Raw genomic sequence first — 26860 nt, 5'->3', positions numbered from 1 at the left:
TCATTTCATGGCAGCTTTAGGGTTGTGCAGCAGCACACAGGAAGAACCAGCCGTCTGGATATACAAATCCACATGCCCATCCCATCAGTGAGTGTTACTGTATTAGTGGCTGCCGGGTATTCGGGCAGCTTGGGTTTAGCCTTAGGCACTGTGTGCAGCAGGAAGGCAAAGTCAGATGGCAAACAACCTCTGAGTAAAATGCAGAAAGAACTTAGAGAGCCCAGACTGAACCTCCAGACAGTTGTGATCTCCCTCCGGCTTTCCCTTTAGTTAGTGGCTACCACATTTCTTTCCTCACAGTGGCAGACTTCCCAGGAGTGCACACAGTACCCAGTACATCCCACCATTCCTGTCTCCTGCCAGTCTCTCGCTTCTTCCTAACAGCCAGCCCAGCCTGCAGGCTGCTAGGGCAGCCTTATAGCAGGAGAGGATGCACCCCCTTCACTCATGGGAATTTGCCTGTGATATCCCAGACCCTAGACATCTGCTTAAACTTTAACTGATGTTATTACCTGGGGTACAGAAACTGTGCTCCCTTTCTGGTGCACTTCAAAAACCTAAAAAACCTGTGATAACCAAATGGCAATTTGGGGTATAATGCTGGATTTGGGCACCTATACTTCCATCCAAGTCCCTCTTTACCTTTCTAAGCTTTTTCAGGACCTGGTACTCTAAAATATTTCTTTCCAAATGACACTGTTACTGATACTTTCAAGGTGTAATTCAAAGACAGGGAAAGAAATACAGTGACAAGGCAAGGGTGAATGGCTTTAAACTGACAGAGGGGAGATTTAGAATAGAAAGTAGGAAGAAATTCTTCCCTGTGAGGGTGGTGAGGCACTTGCACAGTTTGCCCAGAGAAGCTGTGGCTGCCCCATGCCTGGCAGTGTTCAAGGCCAGGTTGGGGGGGGGATAGGGCTTGAAGAAACCTGGTCTAGTGGAAGGTGTCCCTGCCCATGGCAGGGGGTTGTAACTGGTTGAGCTTTCAGAGCCCTGCCAACCCATTCTAGGATTCTATTCTAGATAGGTTAGCTCTCAATAGCCTTTAATCAGTTGACAAACGCACACTCCTGGAGATGTAGGAAGCAGCAATATGTGTTTCTGGGACTCAGCCCACGTGTGCTGAAGTCTCACAGCAAAGTGACCATCCATGGGGTTGTGCAGACATCAGAAGAGAAAGAGCAGGCTGAAGAGGCTGGGCAGGGGATACACCACTTCTCTTTTGCTCCTGCAACTGTTTCAGACCTGTGTTTTGCTACTTCTTTGTACTCACAGTCTGACTCCAAAACTTACTGAAATTCTGTACATATATATATATATATATATATAACTTTTATAGCATAACAGCATAGGGAATCCAGAAAGCATACTTATAGGTAGGTCCCCAAGTAGTAAATGCAAAAGCTGTATATATTAGATTCCTTCCCAGGAAGGGAATTTTTCAGAGCACCTAACTGATAGACACAAAAGCTCCATTTTCCACATGATTTAGGACTCAGGGTCATATTTTCAAAGATGCTTCAGTGCCAAAAGGTTTAGGCAGTGCTCTCTACCAGGACTTTCAAAATCTGGGAGATCAGGTTGTAAGTTGTGAGCTATTTTGAACAGTTCTTGGAGTCCGTGCCTGAGGCAGTGATGGACACAGAGTTATCTTTGAAATCTGACCCTCCAATCCCACCAATTTTCTGCATTTAAATCATTATTTTCTGAAGGCTTGTAAAGTAGTTCCATGCTTTTGAAAAAGCCCATCAATGGAAAACAAGACTTTATAAGGGCTACAAACTACCTGCTCTCCTTTAGCACAAAAGATTACACTTCGCTACTGAACATTCTAAGTGCAGTTAATCACTGCTAGTCATTTTTGGTGATGCTTGCAACCTATATCCACAGCCCTTTGGGTATTTTTAGTTTTCAGTTTATGTATACACTGTATTAGAAACAGTGTGTGAACTCCAGACCACTAAAAGCAGAACTACTATGGCATACCTGGTTATGGTCTTGTATTTCAGGAATAAAATGGTCCTGTCATGGTGTGTTTCCCCATTTCCTCCTTTGTTTTGGCAGGACCTGTTTCTTGCAGTGATCCATGGATCTGAAAGCACAGAAGAAAGAAAAGATCAGTCAGCTTAACAGACTGATCTGAGTCATTGTAACACCTTATGATCCATCAGCAGTGAAAATGCACGGTGGGAGGGAGAAATAACTGTGCCTTTCAAAGGAAGCGTGGTCCTGGAGGGCTTAGACATACTGTGAAACCACCGAGTGACACAATAGCTGCTTAAACTCTTGGATGCACAAGAAACTTCAATGCTGGGTACTGTGTGGCTCTGCTGTGCCCCTGCCACAGGCACCAGGCCTTCCATAGATAGCTCCCTCTGGGAGAGCGAACTTCTGTCCCCTCCCTAACACAGGCCACCATGTCATTTACACAACTGCAGTGCCTCAGCAAACCATGAGCCTGTCCAATTACAGATACACCAAATCATCCCTGGCATGCTGGACGTGGTGCTTACACAGCTTTAGGTATGCTTGGCTTTACCATTGCACATTCTGGGTGGAGCTGGGCAGAGTGAGCATGTAATTAGCAGGCAAAACCCATGTATGGCGACTGCAATTCTTGCTGTTTCTAACTCCGGTTGAATACTGGCTTTAATTGCATCTTCTATGGGCATAAAAGCATTTATCCGAGATATATAATGCTGTGAGGAAATTAAAGGCTAAGAAAATACAACTTTTAAAGTGAACCTTGTGACCTGGTGTGTTGTATGCAATCACAAGCTGTTTAAATGCGTTCTTTGGAGTGCTGAGCCTGTCCTCTTTGTTCTCACCATCCTGCACTGTAAGACGAAAAACCCAACTAAACATTTCAGACTTTGGAAAGCAACCAGACACATTTTTAGGTTTTGCTTCTGACTAAAAATACACTTCTCAAAGCAGTAATGCCACATAGTACAAATAAAGGCCTAATACTGTACGTAGACTTGAACATGAGCCCAGCACTGTAACTGACTCACTTTGCTTGATTAACTTTGTGATTAAGAAATCCTGTCATGAAACCAACTTACATTACAGTTGCCTACATAATAACTCCCCCCCCCCCATCAGTCTGGTGCATAAAACACTCAGGCTGTAAAAGCTGAATTATGAAAAAAGTTAGGCCGAAAGAAGGCCTGAGATAATATTAATGAAAAAGAAAAAATGTGTGAAATACACATACTGAACAGTCCATAGGAAACTACTGCAAATTGCTGAAGGAAGTGATGAGGAGATGAGGCTGTCTGGGACAGTGAAACGGCACCAGCTCTGGGAAAAGGGACAGGGCCAGGGACAGGAGCCTCGCACCCTGTCAGCACTGTCAGGCTCTGGTCCTGAGAGATGCTCCCTGCTTCAGAGCTCCTGAGCAAGCCTAGATTAGATAAAGCCAGTCTGAGGGAGCAAGACATTGTTTCTTTCCTCTCTCAATTCAATATCTGGAATGAAAGAGTTATGTTTCTTCTGCCACCTTTCCATTCATCATTTTTGCCTTTGTCAGGCTTATTTCTCATTTCTGTTTCTCTCCTCACTACTACTTAAAAAGAGCCCAGTATCATTAGCCAAAACTGGTTTTGCTCACTCTGAATCTATAATCAAGACAGCATTATCCTTTATTGTCTGACACCAGCTTCAATTTGGCCTGAAGGCAGAACTGTTAGCTGTCCTTACCATCCCTGCAGGATCTAAAGTAAGAAAGCTGATTGAATATCTTAATTCCGTACCTGCAGTGTTCATACTGCAGTAATTCAGCAAAGCTTCTGAATGTATTTCTGTGTTCAGAATACATCCACATGTAAATCTGGATCACTTGTTTCACCCCACATCAAGGCAGAACTTGCGCACTCTCTTGCACACTGCAGACCTGCATTCAGCCTCTCTCTTTAGGCCCTGTTCTTGTCACTGGTTTCTGCTTGAGATGTAAGTGGTGCTTAAGAAATGAAGAGAAATTGTCTTTGGTCGTGTTAGCACAGTTGTAATCTGTAATCTGTTCAATAGACCTTACAGATCAAAGGTTGTGGGATTTACTACTAATCTTTAAATTTTCACTGGTAAGGTAGTCTGTAACAGGTTGGGCCATCCAGAATAAATTAAGAATAGACCAAGATTTCCTGTTGCTGTTGCTTGTGTTAAAAGGATTAATTCTAGGCTGCTGTTTCAAATCTGACTTTTTTTCCCATTGCACATGGATCACTCACTGCCGCTTAACAGTATAACATAAGCGCCCCAACCTGACATAGAAGGTGTCCCTGCCCATGGCACAGGGTTGGCACTGGCTGAGCTTCAGGGTCCCTTCCAACACAAACTGTTCTATGCCTCTGTGATTCTCCCCTCTGTCCCATTACGCTGGAAGTGATCTCCATGACTTAGTTACTGATCAGTCTTAACCAACAATTCTACCCCCTCCCCACCTTTCCCAGAGGGAATAGTCATTCATGCCATATCCCCTTGTCTCTCAGGTAAGATCAACTATGAGAATCCCTTTGCAGCAGGGCACTGGAACTGAGTATATTAGAACACAGGCAGCTTGGGCAGGGAAAATCTCCCGCCCTAGGGAAACGAGCGGGGATCCCTCGGGTGCGGTTCCTCCCTCGGGGGACCGACAGGCGGAAACCGCACCCGACAGCGTCAACGCCCCAGTCTCTCCTCTCGGCCCCGGTGCCCCGCTCCGCCCCTGCGGGAGCTGCGCATGTGCGGGGCGGCCGCGGGCCCTGACTCACACTGGGCTGTGTCCCACCCGTTCCAGTTTGCTCCGTGCGGAGTGTGAAGTGCGGTATTATGGAGCGGCTGGGGAAGAACCGGTCTGAGACCCTCATCGAGATGGCTCTGACTGCCGACGGTAGGAGCTGATGGGTCTCGGTGTAAGGAGGCCGCTGCTTTGTTTCGCCTCCCCCCTTGAGGTGTCTGCTTCGGTGGGGACCAGATGCCGTGGGAGCGGCGCGGGTGGGAGGCGGCGGGTGCCATCGTGGTGCTGGCGATAGGACTGGATTTGGGGGTACCGTTTCATGCTGGGGCTCTGCAGGCAGCTGAGGTGGGGTTGTTTCCGGCTGGATCTTCCCGACTGTGTCTAATCCTCCGGTTTTCCCTGAAAAGAGAAATAACAAAGCTGCGTTTGCATGAGCCTGAGCACAGCTAGGTTAGGCCTTTATAAACCAGATTTGTATTATATTAATAATTAAACCATAAAAAACCCGCGGTGCTTGCACCAGCACCTGTTAAGAAATAAAAACCAGAGGTAGCCTTTGATTGTGATTCTAAACCTGCTTCAGATGCAGAGGGCCCTTTACCTTCCGGCAAACTTGTAGCCTTTCACAAAGGCCCGGCTGGGTTTAGGCTGAGAGGAGCTGTAGGGTCTCTGAAGCTGAAGTTCCCATTGCCAGGAGTTTTGGAGCACTCTGCTTTGGAAGGTGGAAGCAGCCTCGTTCACACTTTGCTCCATCTGGGATGCTCCATGGGTATCCATGAGGTCTCTGTACCAGTTGCAGTGCAGCCGGTGGGTTTGTGTTGGGGCCTTGCTCTTCTGCAGCAGCCAGGTTACAGTTTCCAGTTTGTGTCAGAGTATAACGGCATTACTTGTAGTAATTGTGATAACATTAAGGTTTCAGAAAATGACATGCTGCAGGTGCCCTTGTGTGTTTATCAACATCTCTCTGGGCAGCCCTGAATCAACAGACACATGTAAGCTACTATGTTGATACTGTCATAAAATCCCCAACTGGTTTGGGTTGGAAGGGACATTAAAGCTCATCCAGTCCCAACCGTCTGGCACGGGCAGGGACATCTTCCACTGGACCAAGTTGCTCCAAGCGCTGTCCATCCTGGCCTTGACCACTGCCAGGGATGGGGCAACCACAGCTTCTCTGGGCAGCCTGTGCTAGTGCCTCAGCACCCTCACAGGTAAGAGCTTCTGCCTAAGATCTCATTTCAATCTCCCCTCTGTCAGGAAAGCCATTCCCCCTTGTCCTGTCCCTACAGCCCCTCTCCAGGTTTCCTGTAGTCCTTCAGGCACTGGAAGCTGCTCTGAGGTGTCCCCAGAGCCTTCTCTTCTCCAGGCTTTTTTGAGAAGCATTCTATAGATTTTTTAAAACAAAAGAAAATGCTGATCTAGGAAAAAGTTCTTTTTGAAATTCATTCTTTGCCACCAGTCGTGAAAATGCAGACCTTGAAGCAGGAAAGAGCCACTAAGCTCTTGGGTTGGTTGCTCAGGTTGTATGTTTTTCCCTCAAAGCTTGACTACACGGTCTCTTTCAAAAAAACAAATAATGACATTTTAAACACCTTGAGCACTAGTGCAAAACCATGATCTTCGAAATATCTGTCAGTCTTGTTTCAGAGATGTGTGAGAACAGATAACAACTATGGAATGCCCCAAAAGGAGTTGACAATGCTAGAGAGGAGAGGGGTCTGACTGTGGTGAGACACCAAGTGCCAGGCGGGCACTTAGCTTCTCTGGGAAAGCCTTCTGGAGCTAGAGTGTGCTCCAGAGTGGAGAACAGATGGGTGTTACAGCCTCTTGACAGCAGCATTTTTCCAGCCTTGTGGGAATTCCTGAGTCATTGCCCGTCCCACTGCCTGCGAGCAGGGAAGAGTTCTTAGGAGCTGCTCTGGCTGTGGTTGTGCTTCTGAAGCAGCTTGAGGCTAAAAGATATTTACAAAATACTCAAAAAGCATTTAGAGAATGAGGTTAGAAGTCAGGTTTGTAAACGTAATTCCACAGTTGTCAGTTTTCCCGTCAGTGTCTGGTGGGGGTTTTATATTCATCAGCATTGAATATGAGGAGATTTGTGGGGTTTCTGTGCACAAGGGTGATTCACAGGGTTTGCCATTCAGGAGCACAGAACTGTCCGCACAAAATCTTCACCAGTTCAGTTTTTAATTTAATTAGACACTTTTCTAAAACAGAAACAACCTGAATATGGGGTGATGTAAGTAGGCTTTTTAAAGTTTATGCTAATTTGTCATCCGAAAATCTCTCAGTGTTAAGCACCATAAAATCTTCCTTAACTATGGTTTGAAAACAGTTAACACAATGCATATATTGCCACTGGGACATCTCTTCAATCCAAAATCTGCTCTGTGCTTTTAAGGAAAAGCTATTTTGTAAGGAGCCTCTTAAGGAGGTTTCAACCTATAGATGCATGATGTGCATGAGCAGGGTCTGTATGAGCCAATAGGAACAAGAAGAAAAAACATCTGCTTGTTTTCCTTAAGGATATGTTTGTATTTGGATACTATGTGTGTATTTCATGCTAGTTTCCTGCCGTGTTTCAGTGAACTTGAACGCTGAGGAGCAGGTTGTGAGGATACTTAACCGGCAGCACTAAGTGTAACTCTCAGGGACTGTGTGCCAGAACTCCTACCTGGAAGGAAGCTTTCTGGCATTCTGGAGGATTACATTCATGTGAGGTAGTAACTTCCATTTTCATGCACATGATTTTGCTTTCTGTTGGGATGTGTATACCATTTACCTTAAATTGTAAACCCAGAGAAAATTGAACTTGCAAAACTGAGTTGTAACTGTCAAGAGGAAGACCACCACACTATGGTCTTAGGAGTGTTTCTTTGTCTACGCTGTGTTTTGCCAGCATGAAACATTAATGCTGCAGTAACTGTGTTGTGGAATATATCCCAAGACTATGGATCTTCTGGAAACTCTTCATTGGCTTTCTGATATAATTTGAAATATGCTGCCATTACACATGTGGTTCCTCTTCCAAAACTTCCAGGAGTCTGGTTTGGACTCAAAATGCTTGTAAGACTGATCTGAATTTAAATGCTTCCTCAGGTTGGCTGTCATCTTGCTTGTGTTCCTCTAAGAAAGGTAGCAAAGCATAGAGAAAAACTGCTGGTGTGACTGGAAAATGGCATTAGTGACACTGTTTTGGCTTCTCATAATGCCTCAGCATCCAGGACCAAATACTGCTGTTGTTTTATAGAATGATACTTCACTTATTTAATCAGAATTATTAGGATTCATACTGGCAACACAAAATATAGGCCTCTGTGCAAAACTACATCTGTCTCTAATTACTGGAGTGCTGTATGTAGTAATTTCTGGTCTATTTGTGGAAACGCTGAATGGGATATCGTGTTTCCACCAGACTAAACCAGAGTGTTTGTTAACGTGCAAGTTGTTAGAGAGATTATTCCCAGGTAATGAAATAAAAGCTTCGAGAAATTTAGACATAGTTCAGAATGTAAAAGGCAGTGGAGAAAATACTCCCTTACACTAACCAATGTGTAGTTCCTGTGTGGAATTTGTTTGCTGGCTGCAATGTGTCACTGCGGGGGCACAGTGTAAATACAGGTTGGTTATTGGAAGGTAAACCTCTTTTTAGTGGAAAACTTCAACTTGTAGGGAAACCTGCTTTCGGGAACTCGTTCCAAAAGTGTCACATTATAGCTGTGGTGCTTTTAATGGGAAAATGGAAATATTAAGCCCACTCCACTGCAGCTGTTAAATACGTATTTTTACACAGAGATCGTGTCAGTTTAAGAAAAAAATGAAAAGAAACCACCCTTGGACTGGTGACTGCACCTGGATCTGAGTAAAATTAAAACCCCTGGAAGCATAACTATGGCTGGAAATTTTCCAGTATTTGCTGCTGGTGAATGAATTGTAGAATCCCAGACTGGTTTGGATTGGAAGGGTCCTTAAAGCTCATCCAGTTCCAGCCCCCTGCCATGGACAGGGACACCTTCCACTAGAGCAGGTTGTTCCAAGCCCTGTCCAACCTGGCCTTGAACACTGCCAGGGATGGGGCAGCCACACTGAAGTTGTGCCAAGAGTCTGGTGTTGCTCCTTGGAAGATTTTTGTATCTAATTCTTTTCAACTTGCAAACAAAATTTAAAGTTGTTTAGCTTTTCAGTCTTTTATTAACTGGTGCGTTAGGAACACATGTTGAGAACCGCAGGCTGTGTTGAAACACACTGGGAAAGTCTCCACAGAAAAGATAACTGTATCATAAAATGGAAGAGCATTTAACATCTATGTACAAACGAGAAATAATTACTTTCAGGCAAGGAAAAAGTAGGGTCAGATATAAGTGCACTACTGAAAATGTGCTTTTTAAAATTATGCTGAGAACTGTTGGCAGATATTTTGTAAAAATACCCAAAGAAACCTACAAAAAAAACCAAACAAAACTAGAAAATCAAACACAATTGTCTTAATATTTAGTATTTGTAAACTAATGAGATGTGTATATATATATATAAATATATATATATACACAAAAGTACAATCACCTAATACAAATGTGATTGGACAAGGGGTAATGGGTTCAAACTTAAACAGGGGAGATTTAAGTTAGACATTAGGAGGAAGCTTTCCTCTGTGAGGGTGGTGAGGTGCTGGCACAGGTTGCCCAGAGAAGCTGTGGCTGCCCCATCCATCCCTGGCAGCGTTCAAGGCCAGGGCTTGGAGCAACCTGGTGTAGTGGAAGGTGTCCCTGGCCGTGGCAGGGAACTGGAACTTGATGAGCTTTAACATCCCTTCCAACCCAAAACAGTCTGGGATTCTGTGGCGATTCTGATTCAGAAAGTGTAGGTAGTGCAAAAAAAGGATTAGAGTTGCTGTGTCAGATGTAAGTGGCAAGGTAATAATGCAGTGAACTGTTCCACTAGTTATTGTTATCTGGGAGTTGAACTGAGGAGCAGCGTGTTTGCCAAGTTGTGCCTTCTGATCCCACAATAATTTTACTTGGTCCTGGCTTTTCACATGCCCATGTGTACAAATGCATGAAGGGAAAGGAAGATCCTTGTGTCGTATTGCTAGGGGTAGTTCTTACAGTTACAATTATGGAAGGATTTTGAGATGTTGGCTTGCTGCAGAAAGTTGAATAATATGTCAGGACTTACTTACAGATTACATCTTACGTGTGGGAGTTGATTCTGGTTTGGGACATGATTGCTTGGATTATACTATAGAGATGCATGTTTCTCTTTGGAGGGCCTACTGTGAGAACCTACAGCTCTATAAAGCTCTGGTGCTCATTATTCTAGTTTGCAGCATGCCAAGAAAAGGTATGTTAGCAGAAGAGTTGGTGCTGCTGATAAAATGTGCAGAATAAGATGGGACACCTGAACCAGTGCTGGAAACTTGTCTTGTGCAACGGTGCTGACATGCGTTGTAAGCACCAATTGCCTCTCTTAATGCAACATAATGAAATTCTGAACTTGCCTATCTGGGTAGGCTTTAAAGGGATGCAGCCAAGAAAACCAACTGAGTACTGGGCTGCTCCAAAAATAGTGTGTCCAGCAGGTCCCCCTCCACTCTGCTCTTGAGAAGCCCCTGCAGTCAGTCCTGCATCGAGCTGTGGGGCAACAGCACAAGAGGGATGTTGAGCTGTTGGAACAAGTCCAGAGGGGCTATGGAGATGCTGCAAGGGATGGAGCAGCTCTGCTCTGGAGCCAGGCTGAGAGAGCTGGGCTTGTTCAACCTGGAGAAGGCTCCGGGGAGACCTTAGGTCAGCTTCCAGTGCTTAAAGGGAGGCTACAAGAAACCTGGAGAGGGGCTTTGGCCAAGGGCCTCTAGGGACAGAATGAGGGGGAATGTCTTTAACCTGACAGAGGGGAGATTGAGATGAGCTCTTAACCTAGAAGTTGTTCCCTGTGAGGGTGCTGAGGCACTGGCACAGGTTGCCCAGAGAAGCTGTGGCTGCCCCATCCCTGACAGTGTTCAAGGCCAGGATGGACTTGCAGCAACCTGGTGTAGTGGAAGGTGTCCCTGCCTGTGGCAGGGGGTTGGAACTGGATGATGCTAACGTCCCTTCCAATCTGAACAACTCTCTGGGTCTTAAGTGTAACCTTATTTCTCCAGAGCAGCTGATTGAATACCTTAATTCCATACCTGCAGTGTTCATATTACAGTAATTCAGCAAAGGCTTCTGAATGTATTTCTGTGTTCAGAATACATCCACATGTAAATCTGGATCACTTGTTTCACCCCACATCAAGGCAGAACTTGTGCACTCTCTTGCACACTGCAGACCTGCATTCAGCCTCTCTCTTTAGGCCCTGTTCTTGTCACTGGTTTCTGCTTGAGATGAAAGTGGTGCTTAAGAAATGAAGAGAAATTGTCTTTGGTCGTGTTAGCACAGTTGTAATCTGTAATCTGTTCAATAGACCCTACAGATCAAAGGTTGTGGGATTTACTACTAATCTTTAAATTTTCACTGGTAAGGTAGTCTGTAACAGGTTGGGCCATCCAGAATAAATTAAGAATAGACCAAGATTTCCTGTTGCTGTTGCTTGTGTTAAAAGACTTAATTCTAGGCTGCTGTTCAAATCTGACTTTTTTCCCAGTGTGCTCATTGCCATATAACAGTACAAGCACCTCGTTATTTCATCTTGTTGGTTTGTCTGGATTTTTTGGTACAGTTGGAACCCTATTCCTCTGGCTCTCAGTGAGGACCAGTAGAGGTAGTAAAGTTGCACATGGTGTTTTTTTGGGAAATTAGTATATCTTTGGGTGAAGTGCAGCCTTATAACTGGAAATCCCAAATGTTCCCCTTCCTTAGCAGGCTCCCAATGGTAAATGTGAAATCTGAGGCCTTTGGCAAGAGAGCAGTGTCCCAGCAAGCCATGTGGGTACATCGTAATGCAGATGGCTGGTTTTTAATTTTCTGCACGAGCCCTAAATTAGAAAGGGCTCCATGGTTTGTCATTCAGAAGGGTTTTCTGTAACTATCAGGTAGGAGATCAGAGAGCTATGTCTGCACAATTTATAGTGGGCTAGAAATAGACTATGCTGAAGAGTAAGGACAAGCAGATGTGGCTTTGAGACCGTTGCAAGTTGGGTGCCCTTGTGTACTTCAGTCCTGTTGATGGACTGGTGCTTACAGAAAAAATTATGGGTGATGGAAGTTGTGGTCTGTGGCCTTGCTTGTTTTCTTGGTTGATAAAAGCTGTTTCTCTCTGAGGTCAGTATATGAATCCCAGTGTTCTTCTATCATCTTAAAGCACTTTGGACAGAAAATGTTAATTCTTGCCAAGTCCAATTCAGAAGAAAAAATATTTTAAATGGGATTAATTTGTAAAAAGCCTTTTTATACTCATATTTTTGTTGTTTAATAAGAGAAAATAAAATAATTGATGAATACACTAGCAAAATTCCAAGTGATATATTTCATTGGAAGCTTGACCCAAATAGAGTTGAACTAGGCAGAATATGAGGACCAGAAGGAAGAAAAAATTGCATCTGACATTGTCTGTCAGAAATTAAATGTCCAAGTAGCATGAAGCAGAGGAACACTGCCACAGGACAGTACGTTTAAGGTGTGGGGGGTTTTTTGTATGTCGCTTTTCACTTTCTTCATAAAAGTGCAATTATATGTGTTCCTAATTTATACTAAACCTCTTCCCACAGGCTTTTCACTATCTCCTGATCATTAGCTCCTGTTCATGTTTTTGTTTTCTCCTACAGTGGCTATAGCAGATCTCTCATAGGAGAATGGACATGTAATGTGTCCACAGAATGGGCCCTCCACTGCTTTGAGAAAACTTTTATATTGCAAATACTGAAAGAAATCAGAGATTGTGTTCCTTTGGGGTTGCACCAGTGATGTCAGTGAAAGTTAGGAAAATGCATTATGAATGATGCCTTAAGATTTCAAGTGTATCTCTGGCAACACTGGGAAACCAAATCTGTACCTAATGCTTCTTGAAGTGCTCGGAATTCCTTTGGGTTATGATCGGAAGCAATACCATGGTTCCCCTGTGTCCAGCTTTTCTTGAAGGAGATGTGAGAGCACCTGTCAAGGCAATTGCCTGAACTGGGCATCTGCCTCTGCAGTCAGATGGTGCTAATGAATCCTGTCCCTGCACATATAAATAGTTCGAGTGCAAACAAGCCTAGCTGTTTGCTTCATGACTTCGGCAGTCTGGTATTCAACCACCCTGTGCTGACGAAGTTTATTTGCCATCCTGTTCCCCCCTATTTATGTGCATCTGAATGCTACACAGTTTAAAAATACCTGACTTTATCCTGCTCTCACTGGTCTGGGCTTTCTTTTTGATTGCATCTGAACCTATTTATCAGTTTACATATGTCATTCTGCAAAATTGTGATAGCTGGAAGGTGTATTAACTTGAGTGCTCACAGCATGCTTGGTTTTGTCTGTACTGATGCATACAATATGGTAGTGGTTACTGTCTTAACCACATTATAACGCCATTGAGGTTATTTTTTACAACACTGTGCTTGTGGATTTCTGCTAAAACCATTTACATGACTTCTTTTTCTTTTGTTTTTCTTTTTTTTATCCCAGAGCCTTTTAATCAGGAGGGGAGGTTTTTCAGTTCTTTAGAAGGGAAGGCAGCTAAGTGTGAACCTCAAGTTCTGATTTAATTACTAGAGATGAGAACTGAGAACGTCATGTCTTTTCCAAATGCTAAGTGACATTTTCTTATGGTTAGGAACAGGTTTCTCCTCCATTGATTTATGCCTATATTAAGCAATATTTTTTTTCATTTGACTTCTTATGTGTTGATAACTGTTAATTGGAATCACTTGTTTAACAGTGAAGCACATGCTGAAAATTAGTATGTCCATGAAGCAGCCTATAGTTGAATGCAATCTGTTTTCTTTAAAGGGAATCATAAAGTTCTTTTAAAATGTTCCCAATGAGTTTTGTTTGATTTACTCAGAATTTAATGTTTTCATTGTTAAGAAATAGTTTTAAATTTTTAGGAACAGTTCTGACCATGCATAAATCACCACTTCAGATGCAATCCTGAGATTGAATCTTTGTCTCAGCAGTGCAGTTATTACCCTTTAGAGTAATAGGTGAAGTAATAACACTGATTTCACTTGCTCAGGAGCCAGCATACTAGGTGGGTCCTTAGTTCCCTATGACGACTCCATCATCCAGCTCTGGGAGGGCATGGTCAATATACACGTAAGTTTAGTTAATAAGTCATTTTAAAGCTCTGTTTTTCCTAGATATGGAAGCACTTAACAATAGTCATTCTGAAGCTGACTTGGAATGAGTGACCTTCCTCCAGAAAGGTCTTTGTTCAGTGGGCATTTTTGTTAGTGACTCAGTGCTGAATCAGACCTGTTAGCAAAGATGGAAATGAGGCAGAGTAGATCCTGCTGCAGCAATAATCCCATGGTGGTATCTTGGGGACCAAAGGTTTTACACAGCAGATTTAGTGATGCATAGACATGTTTTATGTTGATTTCTCTTTTCTGTCAGCCAGCCAGTGTATTGAATAATGGCTTCAAGGCATCTAGGACTAAAGTTTTCTTGCTTTTTCTGGTAAGAATGATTAGGAATTTTCTTTGTAGCACCAAGTAGCTACCTCCCAACAACCACAGTGCAAGTTTCAATGGGATGGTTTTGGTTTGGTTTGGGTTTTGTTTGTTTGTTTTTTCTTTGTTGGTTTTGGCTTTGTTTCTTTTTCTGTTCATTGTGATTTTTACCTGGGCCATCAACATTTTGCTCTGTGTATGTGTATAAACTGATATGCCGGAGTTATCAGGCATATGAGAACAGTACAACAAGCAGGAAAGCTCTTTTTACCTGCTTGGTTTTGTTGAGTTTTGGTGTTACTGTGTCTAAGAAAATTGTGGAAACAAATAGAAGTAGTATTGTGGCAACAATTCTGAAAGCAGTAGCAGGACCAGTGGTAATATTGCCTTACTTCTGCTAAACAATAAACAGTTTATCAACACCCACCTGAGAATCCTGGCTCTGACTTTGCCTTTGGAATAGCGCTGCCATAGGTTTTAAGTGTGCAAGTGCAGATGGTTTTCTAGTTTTAGTAGCAAAATGAAAAATTTGAGCCCTAAAAATACTGTCCAGTTGCCACTTGGCTTTGTAAGCACCTAATATGGTAACATTTTTACTGGTAGAAACACATCTACCAAGGTGCACTCGGTGCAGACAAAGCAGGGTGATAGAAGTTGAAAGGAAGGAAAACTGAAATGCCTTCTCATGCGCTAGACGAGCCCTTCTTCCCACCTAGCTGGAGACCCCAACTTACTGATGATGCTGAAGTGGCAAAGATCAGTCTCTGCCAGGAAAGTTACTGGTTAGCTGCAATTAAAGATGCACCTCATGTATCGACCTCACTGAGTGTCAGCCCCAGTATTAGAGTCCCCATCTCTCCCTGCTGGAGATGGCAGGGATGTGGTGACTTTCTGTGGTGCTGAGGGCATCTGCTCTGTAAAGGCAGGACCAGGATCCTCGCCTGGCTTCAGTATGTTGTTGATTACATCTCACGTCTTCAAGGCCAGGCTGGACAGGGCTTGGAAGGGAAGTGGAAGGGACATAGTAGAAGATGTCTGTGTTTACGGCAGGGTGTCTCTTCCAACACTAAGCGCTCCATGATTCTATGCCTGAGCATTCCTGGCTGTGCCTGTGCTGGTAGTTAAAAAGCTGAGTAGTTTTTTTATGGGTCTTCAAGGGCAAGTAGCACAGTTCATATGGTTGGAATCCTTTCTGCCCAAGCAGGACAGACCTCTCTGTGCTGTTTAGAAGACCAGAACCTGGCCTATGGTGTCCTCCAGAGTGCACTTTCCTTCCACAAAGTGTACTCAAAATTAAGTCAAGTGAGCAGTCCTGTGGCTGGCCCCGTGTCCTGGCCCTTCTGTTGGCCTAGTTGAGGCACAACTATTGTGACCAGGACATGGCCTATGATGGGTTGGTCTTCCCAGAGAACGTTCAGCTCAGTTTTAGTGCAGAGGGGTACATCACTAGTCCTGGGTACATCACTTGTTCTGTGGCATCATCAACCCGTGCCACTTACCTTGCCTCAGCAATCAGTTAAATAGGGAGGCCTTGATTTACGAGGTCATCGTTCCTTTTTTTGCGACACCACTGTGTCTATCACTGGTATTTGTTGAGATTTTAGAAATTAAATTGTCAAAATGATCAGGATTTATTTTGTGCTGCGTGTCTTCTTGCAGGTGTCTTGAGTTGGAAAGTCTGGGTAGCCATTGTAGTCATTGAAGAGAAGTGTTAAGAAAGTCTCACATGTGCTCTCAAATCAATTTCTCTGTATTTGTTCTGTAAGTTGCAGATACAGCAGTTGAAAAATGGAGTATGTCAGCATCTAGACCACTAAAGATTTTGTCTTTTATCATGGAATGAATAAGAAAGTTTTGAAGGACAACTTTTTGATTCCTGAAATATTAATCATAGTAAAGCACTTCTTTTAACTGGTGGCTCCAGATGGGGAATTCAATTCCTTTTATCTTTTCCCAAATTGTCAGTTTGGCCATGTAGAAATGAAGTGATTCAGGCATGGTGAAGTTAAACTAACGTAGAATGGCTAATCATTTCCTTACACAAGAGGCCATTTTTCATGCTCTTATACAAATCATAAGATTGCGCTAACAAAAGGACCTTTTTTGTGGGGTAAAGTATTTATATTTGAAGAGGCAAAATTGGTCCTGATTATATTCTCCAGTCTTCAGTTCTGGATGTTGGTTTCTGTGAGCTGTTTTGGATTACTGGTGATGTGATCATTTGGGTCTGTAATCGAAATGCTCTGTAATTCTTAGGGGTGGCATGCTGAAAGTTTATGAGTAGGCTGCCCTGCGGTAGGGTGTAGTCTGGGACACTGTATGTTAATACTGCAAATTATAGGCTGTGTGAAGCTTCCGTATTTCCAATAAAGTGCAAATTCCCAAGACACATGTTTAAGGATTTACAAATAGCTGTGTGCACAGCTGTAAGGCTGTTGAGTTGACAGTTACATTGGGAAAGAGGCATTTCTGTCAGCTAGAATAACTATTTAAAGGAACAATTTTAATGAGTTTTGATAGTCATAATGTTGCTCTGTAGTTAATTTTGAACAAAAAAGTTGCCAGGACTGACTGCAATTTGTACAGATTCTGTATTGAAGGGCCTCTTATGTTTAGTACATGTCCTTATTTGTTCTTGGTGTGCAGATGTTTCTGTCTCTTCACATACAGTAAAGTGTGTAGTGTTGAAGAACAACATATGGTGGATTTGTCAGAATATTATTGATTTATTCCCATCTTCAGATGCAAAGTTGTCATTTCTTGAAAAATTTGAAAGGGGCTTTGCTTGCTAGCAGAAACTGTTATGGTCCTCCCTGCTGCTGATGTGCCCAAGTGGCATCCGTGTTTGTGTTGCCAAAAAAGGTGCCTGGACAAAAAAAGGTGAATTTTGGTGTTTAAAGAGGAACCTGCTCCATGCTGTCTGTGTAGGTCACAGTCTGTGGTTTCCAGAGCTTACTCTTTTGTTGGATGTAGTGACTGTATTGTGAAGGAGAGAATTACTAAATAGGTTCATGTTAAAAGTGGATTTTACTTCTGGTTCTTACAGAAGTGTTTTTTCCTTTTAAAGATGAGCTTGTGATTCTCACCAAGTTCAAGCCATCACCGTCAGAAGGTATTGTACTAACCAACATTAAGCCTTTCCCTTTTGTGTGTGTCCACTGCCCTTTTTTTTTTTTTTTTTTCTGCTGAGAGACTCTTGGTAGTCAGACTTAAGTTTATATGGGTCATTGATGTCACATACAAGCCAGGCTTTTTGCAGTGTGATTTGCAAGGTAATTCTTGGCTATCTGTGGACAGAACCAGTTGGGTATCTCTGTTCTGGGTGCTTGTTGCAGTTTTGGGTTGCAGCTCTTTCACACTCTCCTACATGACTTGGACATGCGTTTCTTTAACTTCTCCTATTCAGGAACTTGTGAATGTACTAAGTATGTTGTACTTAGTTAATATGCTTTGCATTCTCTTTCTGCCTTCTTGTGTACTGCTCTAGGGTTATTCAGTTTTATTTCCTGGATTAGAGATCTGGAAAGGATTTCAATCAGCTGTGTTACTGGGAGAGCATTTAAAAACCATTGAGTCACAGATCTGTTTGGGTTGGAAGGGACCTTAAAGCTCATCCAGTTCCACCCCTCTGCCACAGGCAGGGATACCTTCCACAAGACCAGGTTGCTCCAAGCCACATCCAACCTGGCCTTGAGCACTTCCAGGGATGGCGCAGCCACAAGAAAATGTAGAATTCTGGGTTGTGCTTGTTTCTGAGGTTAAACTTTGACAACTAAAGAAAGGACAATCCAGGTTTGTTGTCGCAGGCCATGGAATCAGTTCAAGTGCTCTCAGCAGCACAGGCAAACTGAAAGTTGCTTCTCCAGGGCCAAGGCACCAGCCTGTGTCTGCTGCAGAGAGTCAAGCCGCAAAACATTTGGGCTTTCTGCTCCTGGGCCCTGCGCTCACTCCGTGTGGTGAAAGCATCAGCAGTCACCTGGTTCCCAGTGCTGTAGGTGAGCAGGCAGCAGAATGGGATGGAGATGATCCCTGGCTTTGGTCCAGCAGGGGTCTGCTGTCCGGATTGGCTGAAGGGCTTGCATAAGCTTAGAGCCATCTCTGTAGGAAGGTGTGGAGCCTCTCCTTGGGAACATTATTGCAGAAACAGTTTCTCACAAAAGTTAATCTGAATATTTTGATAGTTGTTTTTTGGGTCAAGACTTCTGTGTCCTTACTGCAATGTTCTGTTATGTGCCATTTGTGCCTCTTGCCTGCTGAATGTTTGTGCTGTGTTGGGAAGTGAACTGAATTCAATTCTGTCCCTGTAAACCTTTATTGTGCTTGGTGTTCTGTTTTACAGCATAGTCCCTGTAGCATTTATGATATATTTAGGTAGGAAGAATCATCCCAAGTTACTTATCTTCACACTAACTTTTTAGAGGTGACTTAATCTGGTCCTCACACATGTATCAGCATGTGGGAACACCTTTCTGCAAGTGCATAAGTAAACCTGAAGTGTTCAAATTTTATCTACTAATACAGATTCTGGAGGCATAGTTTGCTTTAGCAGATGTGTGACAACCTCAAATGTCTTTAACATTCAGAAACTTATTCATTATATGTTATATACTATTATATACTATTAACCTGTTTCTGATCACATTATATGGACCGTTATAAATTACCGAGACCATTTTCTGTAAGTGAACTTGAGCAAAAATTATAGGAAATAAAATGTTCTCAAACTGTACTTAAGTAACTTGCTATGGATTTTCAAAGAACCAGTTTATATTCTGCCTGGATGCAGTTTTGATAGCAAATATTTACAGGTTATAAAAGTAAAAGAAGTAGGTTTGGTTTATTGATAGGACTAATATAACCATAGTTGACAATGGTCGAGTCTAAGATGTGCCAGTCAGTGTGTTCAATCTAATCTGTACCCAGCAATACTTCCTTGATGGAGAAAAGATTGTGATGAATCCTGTTTTTGGAAGGAAGAGGCACCATCCTTAGGTGTTCTAGAATGTGCTGTTTTCCAAACTGCTTATCCTTTTCCATTGGGGTTGGAGTTGTTTAGATGCCTGATTTAGGAGGCTGGTCTGTCTAATCAGCACAGAGATTGTTCTTTACAAAAACTTCTTGCAGCAGGAGCCTAGCTTATGGGCTCTGAATTGCTATCCAAAGGAAATTGGTGATAGAGTAGGTCCAGAGCCCCAAACCCAGCCAACGTCTCAGTATTATTTTAGGGATCTGAAGGTACTCAATGTAGTTTTTCCCTACAGTGTTAATATTTAAATAGCAGTGTCCTTGCCCAACTGACTATACTTGTTATTTTAAAGTTCAATGCTGTTCTTAAAATTAAGGTAGGAGGGTTTGGGAGTTTTTTTTGTTGGGGATTTTTTTAAACTACAAGAAGCCAAGTAATAAAAGTTGTTATTACTTTTCTTGATCCTGTTGTTGTATCTCTTTTATGTGGGCATCTGTAATCCTAGCTTATGCATCGTTAATCCCTTAGCAACAATAAAGCTGTTCAGTTTCTAGCAAGCAACTCCAGAGATAACTGAACCTTCATAACTGAGGCAGTAAAGCTCCGGGGGCAAGACCATCATAGGCAGCAACCCAACAGACACTGGAGACAAGGAAGACAGGGTTTTTTTTGTCACAGTTAAAAATATGTTTATATGACTGCAAGGTTATAACCAGGTAGTAAAGACGGAGTACACTGAAGGGGAAAAATGCTGTGAGACACAAAGAACCATTCTTTCTGTATTTTCTATCTTCTGGTTTTATGTAGCTGAGTATTATTTTCCAGCTTTTGCTTGTTTGTAGTTCCATGTCCGCAAGGTTTCTGTCATTTTCAGATACAAAAATACCTTAATATAAGTAATGTATTTATGTGAATCTTACATTTTGTTCAATGTTCCATAGGGGAAGAATGCAACGGACCTTTATGTGAAACTATTTCAACTGCAGGATCAGAAGTCCCTAGCAGCTCTGAGGTAAAGTAGAATACTGATGTTGTTAACATACTACTGATAGGGAGAGGAACAGTTGCTGTGAAAGAGAGAATTAGTTCTAAAAATTACATTTCTTATAGATTGTCTTACACTTCCCCTTTATCCATGTAAACTTTTTTCTTTCTCTAAGTTTTTTTTTTAAGGAGAAAAACCACAAATGTCACAATGATGCTCACTGAATGTTTTAAGAGACTTCTCAGTGCTAATGCTACAACACAGCAGTGGTAGAAAACAGTATGAGCTTAACAGTGTTTCCAGTATAAGTCTTGAACCAAGAATCATTTGATGTTCTGGCAGGTGGAAAAACATAATGCTTCTTCACAAACCTACCACTTTGTTTTATGCTGTGTGTTACGTAGCTGGATTGACAGGGAAATAGAGGCACCCTTGTGTTCTTCTGCTCTAGGAACTGCTTGACAGTGCAGCAAGACTTAATAAAATTAAGATTTGAGTTACAAGAATACCTCTTCCCTGGAACTTGTGCAATACGAAAAACATCACCAGCTATTTGTTGTTTCACAATACCTCACTGCTTAATATCTACAGTCTACAATATCTTAAATAGGTAGCAGTGTGTAGTTACTATTTAGGGAAGAAACAGATTTAGAAACAATATTGAAAATGTGTTCTTGAAATGTGTATTTTATTTTAATTTCTATTGTCAGATTTCTTTATTATGGTTATTGTGCTTAGAGGAAGACAAGGAAGAGTTTTAGGTAGGAAAAGGAATAGTTGCTCTGTTGGATTAGAGCCTGATACAGGCCAAGAGCACTCGACAGAAATTGTCTGTTGAATTGAATGTTGGAAAACACTAGCTCTTCTGCTGAACTTGTCCTCACCTATCTGCAAGAGGCAAACTTGGAGATGGTCACATGAACACAGAAGTGCTTCCTAGATTACAGATTTTTACTTTGCTAGCACATGCAATTATATCATTTAGATGTTTTCGTAAATCTGCCAGTTCCATCTTGAAAATTGCTAGTAAGTTCATCCTGCTGCTTTCTCAGTCTATTGTAGGAGTTGTAGTAATCTTGCTCTCCAGGAAAATGTTCAGTGAACATCCATATCAAATACTTCACTGAACCCTGGGCATATGTAATCCCCAATTATAGCATATGAATCATCAGAGTCTGAAACTGATTCTGAGTTCTTTTTGAGTGTCTCAGTAGATGGAGATGACCTATTTTCCCAAAGCTTGAAGGAATTTGCTTCATGACTTAGAATGTAAGAAAAGGAAGAAAACGTGGGAGAAAGGGTGAAACATGTTATTTATGTAGAAGCATGGGATTTTAACCTTGTTTTGTTTGAAGGATGAAGGACTCGTGATGAGGAGGGGAAGGAGGCTTTGATCTTGAGCACTTTCTTGTTTGGGAAGTGGTCTCCTCATGAGAAATGTATGGTTACCTTCTCAAAAATTTCTCTTTGATAACTTCATGCTGCCTAATCTCTTGTTTTCTGCTTATGCGTGTTCCTTACATAATTGTTCCTCTTCATAATTTGTTCTTAAATATCACAAGGTATTGTCTTTTGGCAATATTAGTCTGCAGTTGATGTGGTGACTTGGTGGGGGGTTGTTAATTCCCTCTCTAAGAAGAGACAGCTTATTTAGCTTTAGGTAGTTTGTTTCTCCAGATCAGCTGGTTATCTGACTTTTGTTTATGTTTCAGTTAGTACTTTTCTGTGCTTGGTGTTATCCTACACTATGTCCCCTAATACAGTCTCATTTATCTCATTTTTGCTTTCTATGCAGTAGCCAGACATAAAGTTACAGTTACTTGCTCAGTTTTGCCCTCTGTCACAAGAGGCTTGATAATTAGTGTCCTAGATAGGGTAAATCTGTTGTTAAAGTTTTTCTGTTAATTTATGCCAACAGTAAGACAGCCCTGAGACATATATAATTTTTTTCATTTAATGCTAATTTTTTATCGTAATATGTTGTCACAAAAGGAAGAATGTCTTTTCTCTCAGTTCTAGGCTGTCTTTTATCATCCTTGATGCATTCCCATAGGAATTGAACAGGGTCATCTCTCCCAGCATGACAGTCAAGGCATGTCCTCTTTTCAGCAAGATCCTTCCAAGCTCAGGTCAACATGTTTTGTACTTGTTTTGTCAGATAGCACATTTCTCTGTTCCGTGATTTCAGTCTGGGGACAGGTTGATCATGTCCTTAATTTTGCTCATGCAGTTGGAAAATAGGAACACTTGTAAGTCTTGGAACAAGTTAAATGAAGTATTCTTAAAACAGAAATGGAATTAATAAAAAGACCATTGAGAAAGAGTTAAATGAATTTACATTCAGGTCACGACTTCATTATGCTCTAGTTATATTTTGTTTTAGAATAGAAGAAATGTGACATAGAATCACTGTATACTTCTGCTCATCACCGAGGAGGAAAAGCCAAGGCCTTATTGTTGATTTAGCAACAGAGGAAGGCAAAAGAAGTCTAGATAAAAATATAGTGAGCAAAGCAGGTTACCTATCCATAATTCAGTGGTATTTTTCTTTATTTGTCATCTGTAAAGGAATATGTCCTTTGGACATAAGAACAATGCAAGTAGAACAAAAAAGAAGGTGAAAAACATTCTGTAGCAAGGCATGTCAGCATTTATATGGAAGCCCAGGGCTCAGAAAGCAGCTGAATCTCCAGTCAAAGCTGCATTTCATCCATCTTCATGATTTTGCCTTTGTGCTCTAATTCACTGCTTCTTGCCTATTTTACCTGGAGTTTTCCTGTGGTTTTTTTTTTTTTTTGTTTGGTCTGTTGTTTTTTGTGGGGGTTTTTTTGTTTGTTTTTGCTTGTTTTGTTTTGATCTGCTTTTTGTAGAGTCTTTTTATTTTTCGTCTCTTTTTTTAATCTCCCACAAGGACAAAATAACCAAGATCACTTGGAGTACAACAGCTTTTCATATTACAAGCTTTATAGTGTGTATCATTTCTAGATGCTTTGTCATGCAGGGAGGCAAGATTTTTAGCAAACAGCAGACCAGAGAGGAAAACTAAGGATGTGATAGGGGTATTATGAAATAGGTGCTGCAGTGGAAACCGCTTCAAATAATGGCATCGTTAAAGCAGTAATTCACAGACAGACAGCGGTAGGCAGCTGTCCTAATTGAGTCTCTGTGTAGAATCTGCTTCAATCAGTCTTTATGGAGTACCTGTTTCAAGAAATACGTAAATGCCTCTCAGAGTCCTTTCAAGCAAATTGGAAAATGAATGAAATGAAATAAAACTTGAGATTCTGGTTTTCCTTTGTGCTTTCTATTTATGCAAAGAGCGCACTAGATTATATAATGGTACAATTCTGTGTTGCATCTCTGTGCAGTGGTTTTAATTAGTTGTTCAAGTTACAGAGTAAATGAGGATGAGGCCCACTGACAAAACAGAGTTCCTATTCTTGAGAGAAGCCTACTTAGAGAATTCAAGATTGGCAGAAAGGTTAAAAAATTGAATTTGTATTAAATTCCGTAAGAGTTAAATTTTAGGCCATTCAGTTGTAAAATTAGTACAGATTTTGTGGAAGACTGTATCACTCATTTGTAGTTTATCTATGAGATGTATGCAGAGGACTATTTGTTATTCCAAATAAGAAGTACAAAATAGCTTAAAATGTTTGCTTTTTGTGTATGTGGACTCTTTTTCTCACCCTCCAAAAAGGCAGATGGCTGCACTACTCTCTGAGTAAAGCTGCAGCTTTACTCTCCTTACCCTCTTTACCCTCTTCCAGCTGTGAGAAGGTAGGAATGAAGTTTGTACAGTTATATAAGTCATTTTCATCTTTGGTAATTTCACACTAGCTCTTTAAAAACTCCTGTTGATCAGGATTTTTCCATACTGTAACTTGATAATGAGTATTTAAATCATGTTAACAGAAGTAAGTTGTAAGAGCTCCAGCAGGTGTATTAAAGCAATGCATTTTGCCAAAATGAGGGGTATGACTCATAGGGTTTTTGGGTGTCCTTTTTGAAAGCAGAGCAAGAAACACCATCATAATGTGCATTACTTTTCATTCTTGTTCATTTTTCCCATTCAGACCCGTGAGCGTCAAATAGAAACATAAAATGTCATTGTTAATATTGGCAAGGCAGTCCAAATCAGTTTTAAAATCTAGAAGGACACACTAAAAGAATTCTTCCAAGTGTAATTACAAAGCACAATCTGCATTGAAGACTTCTGAGTGGATTCCAGAGCACAAAGGACCAGCCCAGCGCTGCTGCCAACACTGCCAACCTCTGTATTGTTGGTTTTCATTGCAACAAATGAGTGTTTTTAAAAACACTGTTGGTTCTTGTTTTGGGACTCATGTGTAAGCAAGATTGGAGAACCTTAAGAAGTGGTGTCTCTTTACAGGAGTTCTTACACTTTAAATGTGCAGGAGAAGGTTTGATCACCGATTTTACATAGTTAACCCCCATGACTTGAGCTAATTAATTGCAGATAGTTGCAGGTTAAGTTCCCTAGGAAGGCATTTCACAAACTGTAGAGAGGACTGTGCCAGCTGTGTGTCTTGATCTCACAATTTAGTGCTCCACTAAAATTTCATCTTGGAGTGAAGCAGCGTGAGCTGCTAAAACCATCTTTAAATCTAATTGTGGTGGAGGTGAGGAGCTGTGTGTTGGATGAGAACAGGGTGGAGAGATGTAAGAGCAGCAGCTTGGATGAAGGAGCAGGTGACTGATGGAGAAGTTAGGAGCTGCAGGGCAGCAATGAAAAGCAAGGCTGCACCTCCCCTGATGTCAGGTTGGTACAGCACTTGACATGACAGATATTTTCAGTGTATAGCTGGAGAAAAACTTTCCACTTCAGTGTCTCCACCCTTAGTTCCCTACAAATAGTGCAGGTTTGTCCAGCAGCATCAGTGACGTGAGGATTAGACTTATAAACCCAGTTCAGACTATCTTAGGGTAAGGAGCACAATGCAGTTCTTTTATATTTGCACTGCGTCTCAGGTTGATACCCTGCCAAAAAATGGATCAATCTCTGTGGCTGAATTCTGAAAAGAACATTTTTTTCTTATTTAGGTAAGCAAATACTCAGAGATGGCATCACTAAGAAGGAATATCAAGATGTGTGTGTATTACTTGCAGTGTAAACAGGAACAAAGATAGCATGGTTTGGGTTTTTATTCTACAAAATAATGGAAATGGACTTCCGTGCTTTCTCTCCAGGAAAAGTACAGTGAAAGTGTAAAATACTCATTTCTAATTTAAAAGATCATAGAACTTGATGAAAATTGTCTTTTGAGAAATACTTTCTGAAATGTTACAACTGTAAATGGGTGACAGATGATACAGGAGTGGAATGCAGTTAGCATTCTGCTGAAAGTTGATTTAATCCCATAGAGAACTGTCATATTTCCATAATGTGCTCACACTATTTGGTTGCTGTGTTAAAACCTGTCAGTCATTTCTTTCCAGAAGCAAAACAAGAGTGTGAGATGTTACTGAGTAGCAAAATGAGATATTGCAGAACAGTTTAGGTATTGCAAGACATTATTCATTCCAGTGAATCTCAAAATCCCTTGCTCATGCCATTGTACAGTCATGTCCAGGACTCCAGACAGCTTATGGATGTGTGCCTGTAGGGTAGCTGTGCTCTGCAGAGTCCTCTGCTGCTGGTTTTCCTGCTAACAGGATGATACTGGCCAGAGGACACTGTAGCACCCTGCAGGCCCACGCACAGGAAAATAATGAGCGCCCAGATCTTGCAGAATTAAAATCAGGGCAGGGCCTCAGCAGGAACTGATCAGAACTGGAAGCTGGGAAGCGTTTGCTAGTCTCCTTAGGCATAACAGCCTCAATTACTGATACTGATTTGCCTTGTCTGTGCTGTAAGATGAATGATTTGTCTCCTTGCATTTGTTTTTGTTCAGTGCACATGGTATAATTTTATTCTATATTGAAGAAATACCTAAGGGGTGTTGCATTTAATCTGAATGCAGGTGCAGCCAACTGTGCTATGTACGTCTCCACTCTTTGATATTTAAATAAGTACTGTTAAAAAGTTCATCTTCATCAGCTTCTAGATGGTATTCTGTGTTTAGACTTTATTTTTTATAATGGAAATGCTGAGAAATACTGGGTAGCTCTTACTAAAAGTTGTTGCTGTTAATACTTTAACATGGGCCATGTAGAAGTCAGTTGCATAGGCTGGAGACCCAGCTCATCTTAGGAAGCAGAGCTTTGTGTCAAGTTTTACAATCTAGACTGAAAATCCAACTGTCCCTCCCAATAGCTTTTACAACAATTTAAAGCAGCAGCCTCACTGTTTCTTTTCAAATAGCCTTTTATTTTAAAGCCTCCTTTGCATCATTGCTAACAACATTATGTTTTTCCCATGATGCCACTGGCAGGGCCTAAACAGCACTGAGACTACTTTACTCATCCCCGAACATCAAGTGGTAAGCAGTAAGCAATATTCATGCTTTCTTGCATGAATCTGTGTGGTGTCTTCTATTAAAGTCCCTCACCAAAAAATTTTCCAGTTTCAAGGATGCCATCCTTACAAAAAAGAAATGTTTTTTTCCTAGTTTATAAATATTAATGTCGTTTTGGCATTTATTCCTAGTGATGGCTTAA

At 41.6% G+C, this 26860-nt stretch overlaps 1 protein-coding gene across 2 annotated transcripts in view; it reads left to right on the top strand.

Moving 5' to 3' along the window:
- The first annotated feature begins 4752 nt into the window (after positions 1 to 4752).
- Positions 4753 to 26860, top strand: part of ANO5 (anoctamin 5) — a 64878-nt gene continuing 42770 nt past the window's right edge. Inside the window, exons 1-3 of one of the 2 annotated variants that reach the window (XM_031050324.2) lie at positions 4753 to 4870; positions 20196 to 20266; positions 26635 to 26682. In XM_031050324.2, coding sequence (XP_030906184.2) covers positions 4810 to 4870; positions 20196 to 20266; positions 26635 to 26682 — 180 coding nt within the window. In that variant the 5' untranslated portion in view covers positions 4753 to 4809. The remainder of the gene's footprint in view (positions 4871 to 20195; positions 20267 to 26634; positions 26683 to 26860) is intronic. The other variant, XM_031050325.2, reaches the window with a different exon arrangement.

The sequence above is a fragment of the Melopsittacus undulatus genome, chromosome 8 (assembly GCF_012275295.1).
Source record: "Melopsittacus undulatus isolate bMelUnd1 chromosome 8, bMelUnd1.mat.Z, whole genome shotgun sequence".
NCBI lineage: Eukaryota > Metazoa > Chordata > Aves > Psittaciformes > Psittaculidae > Melopsittacus > Melopsittacus undulatus.
This window is presented reverse-complemented; position numbering and strand designations above follow the sequence as displayed.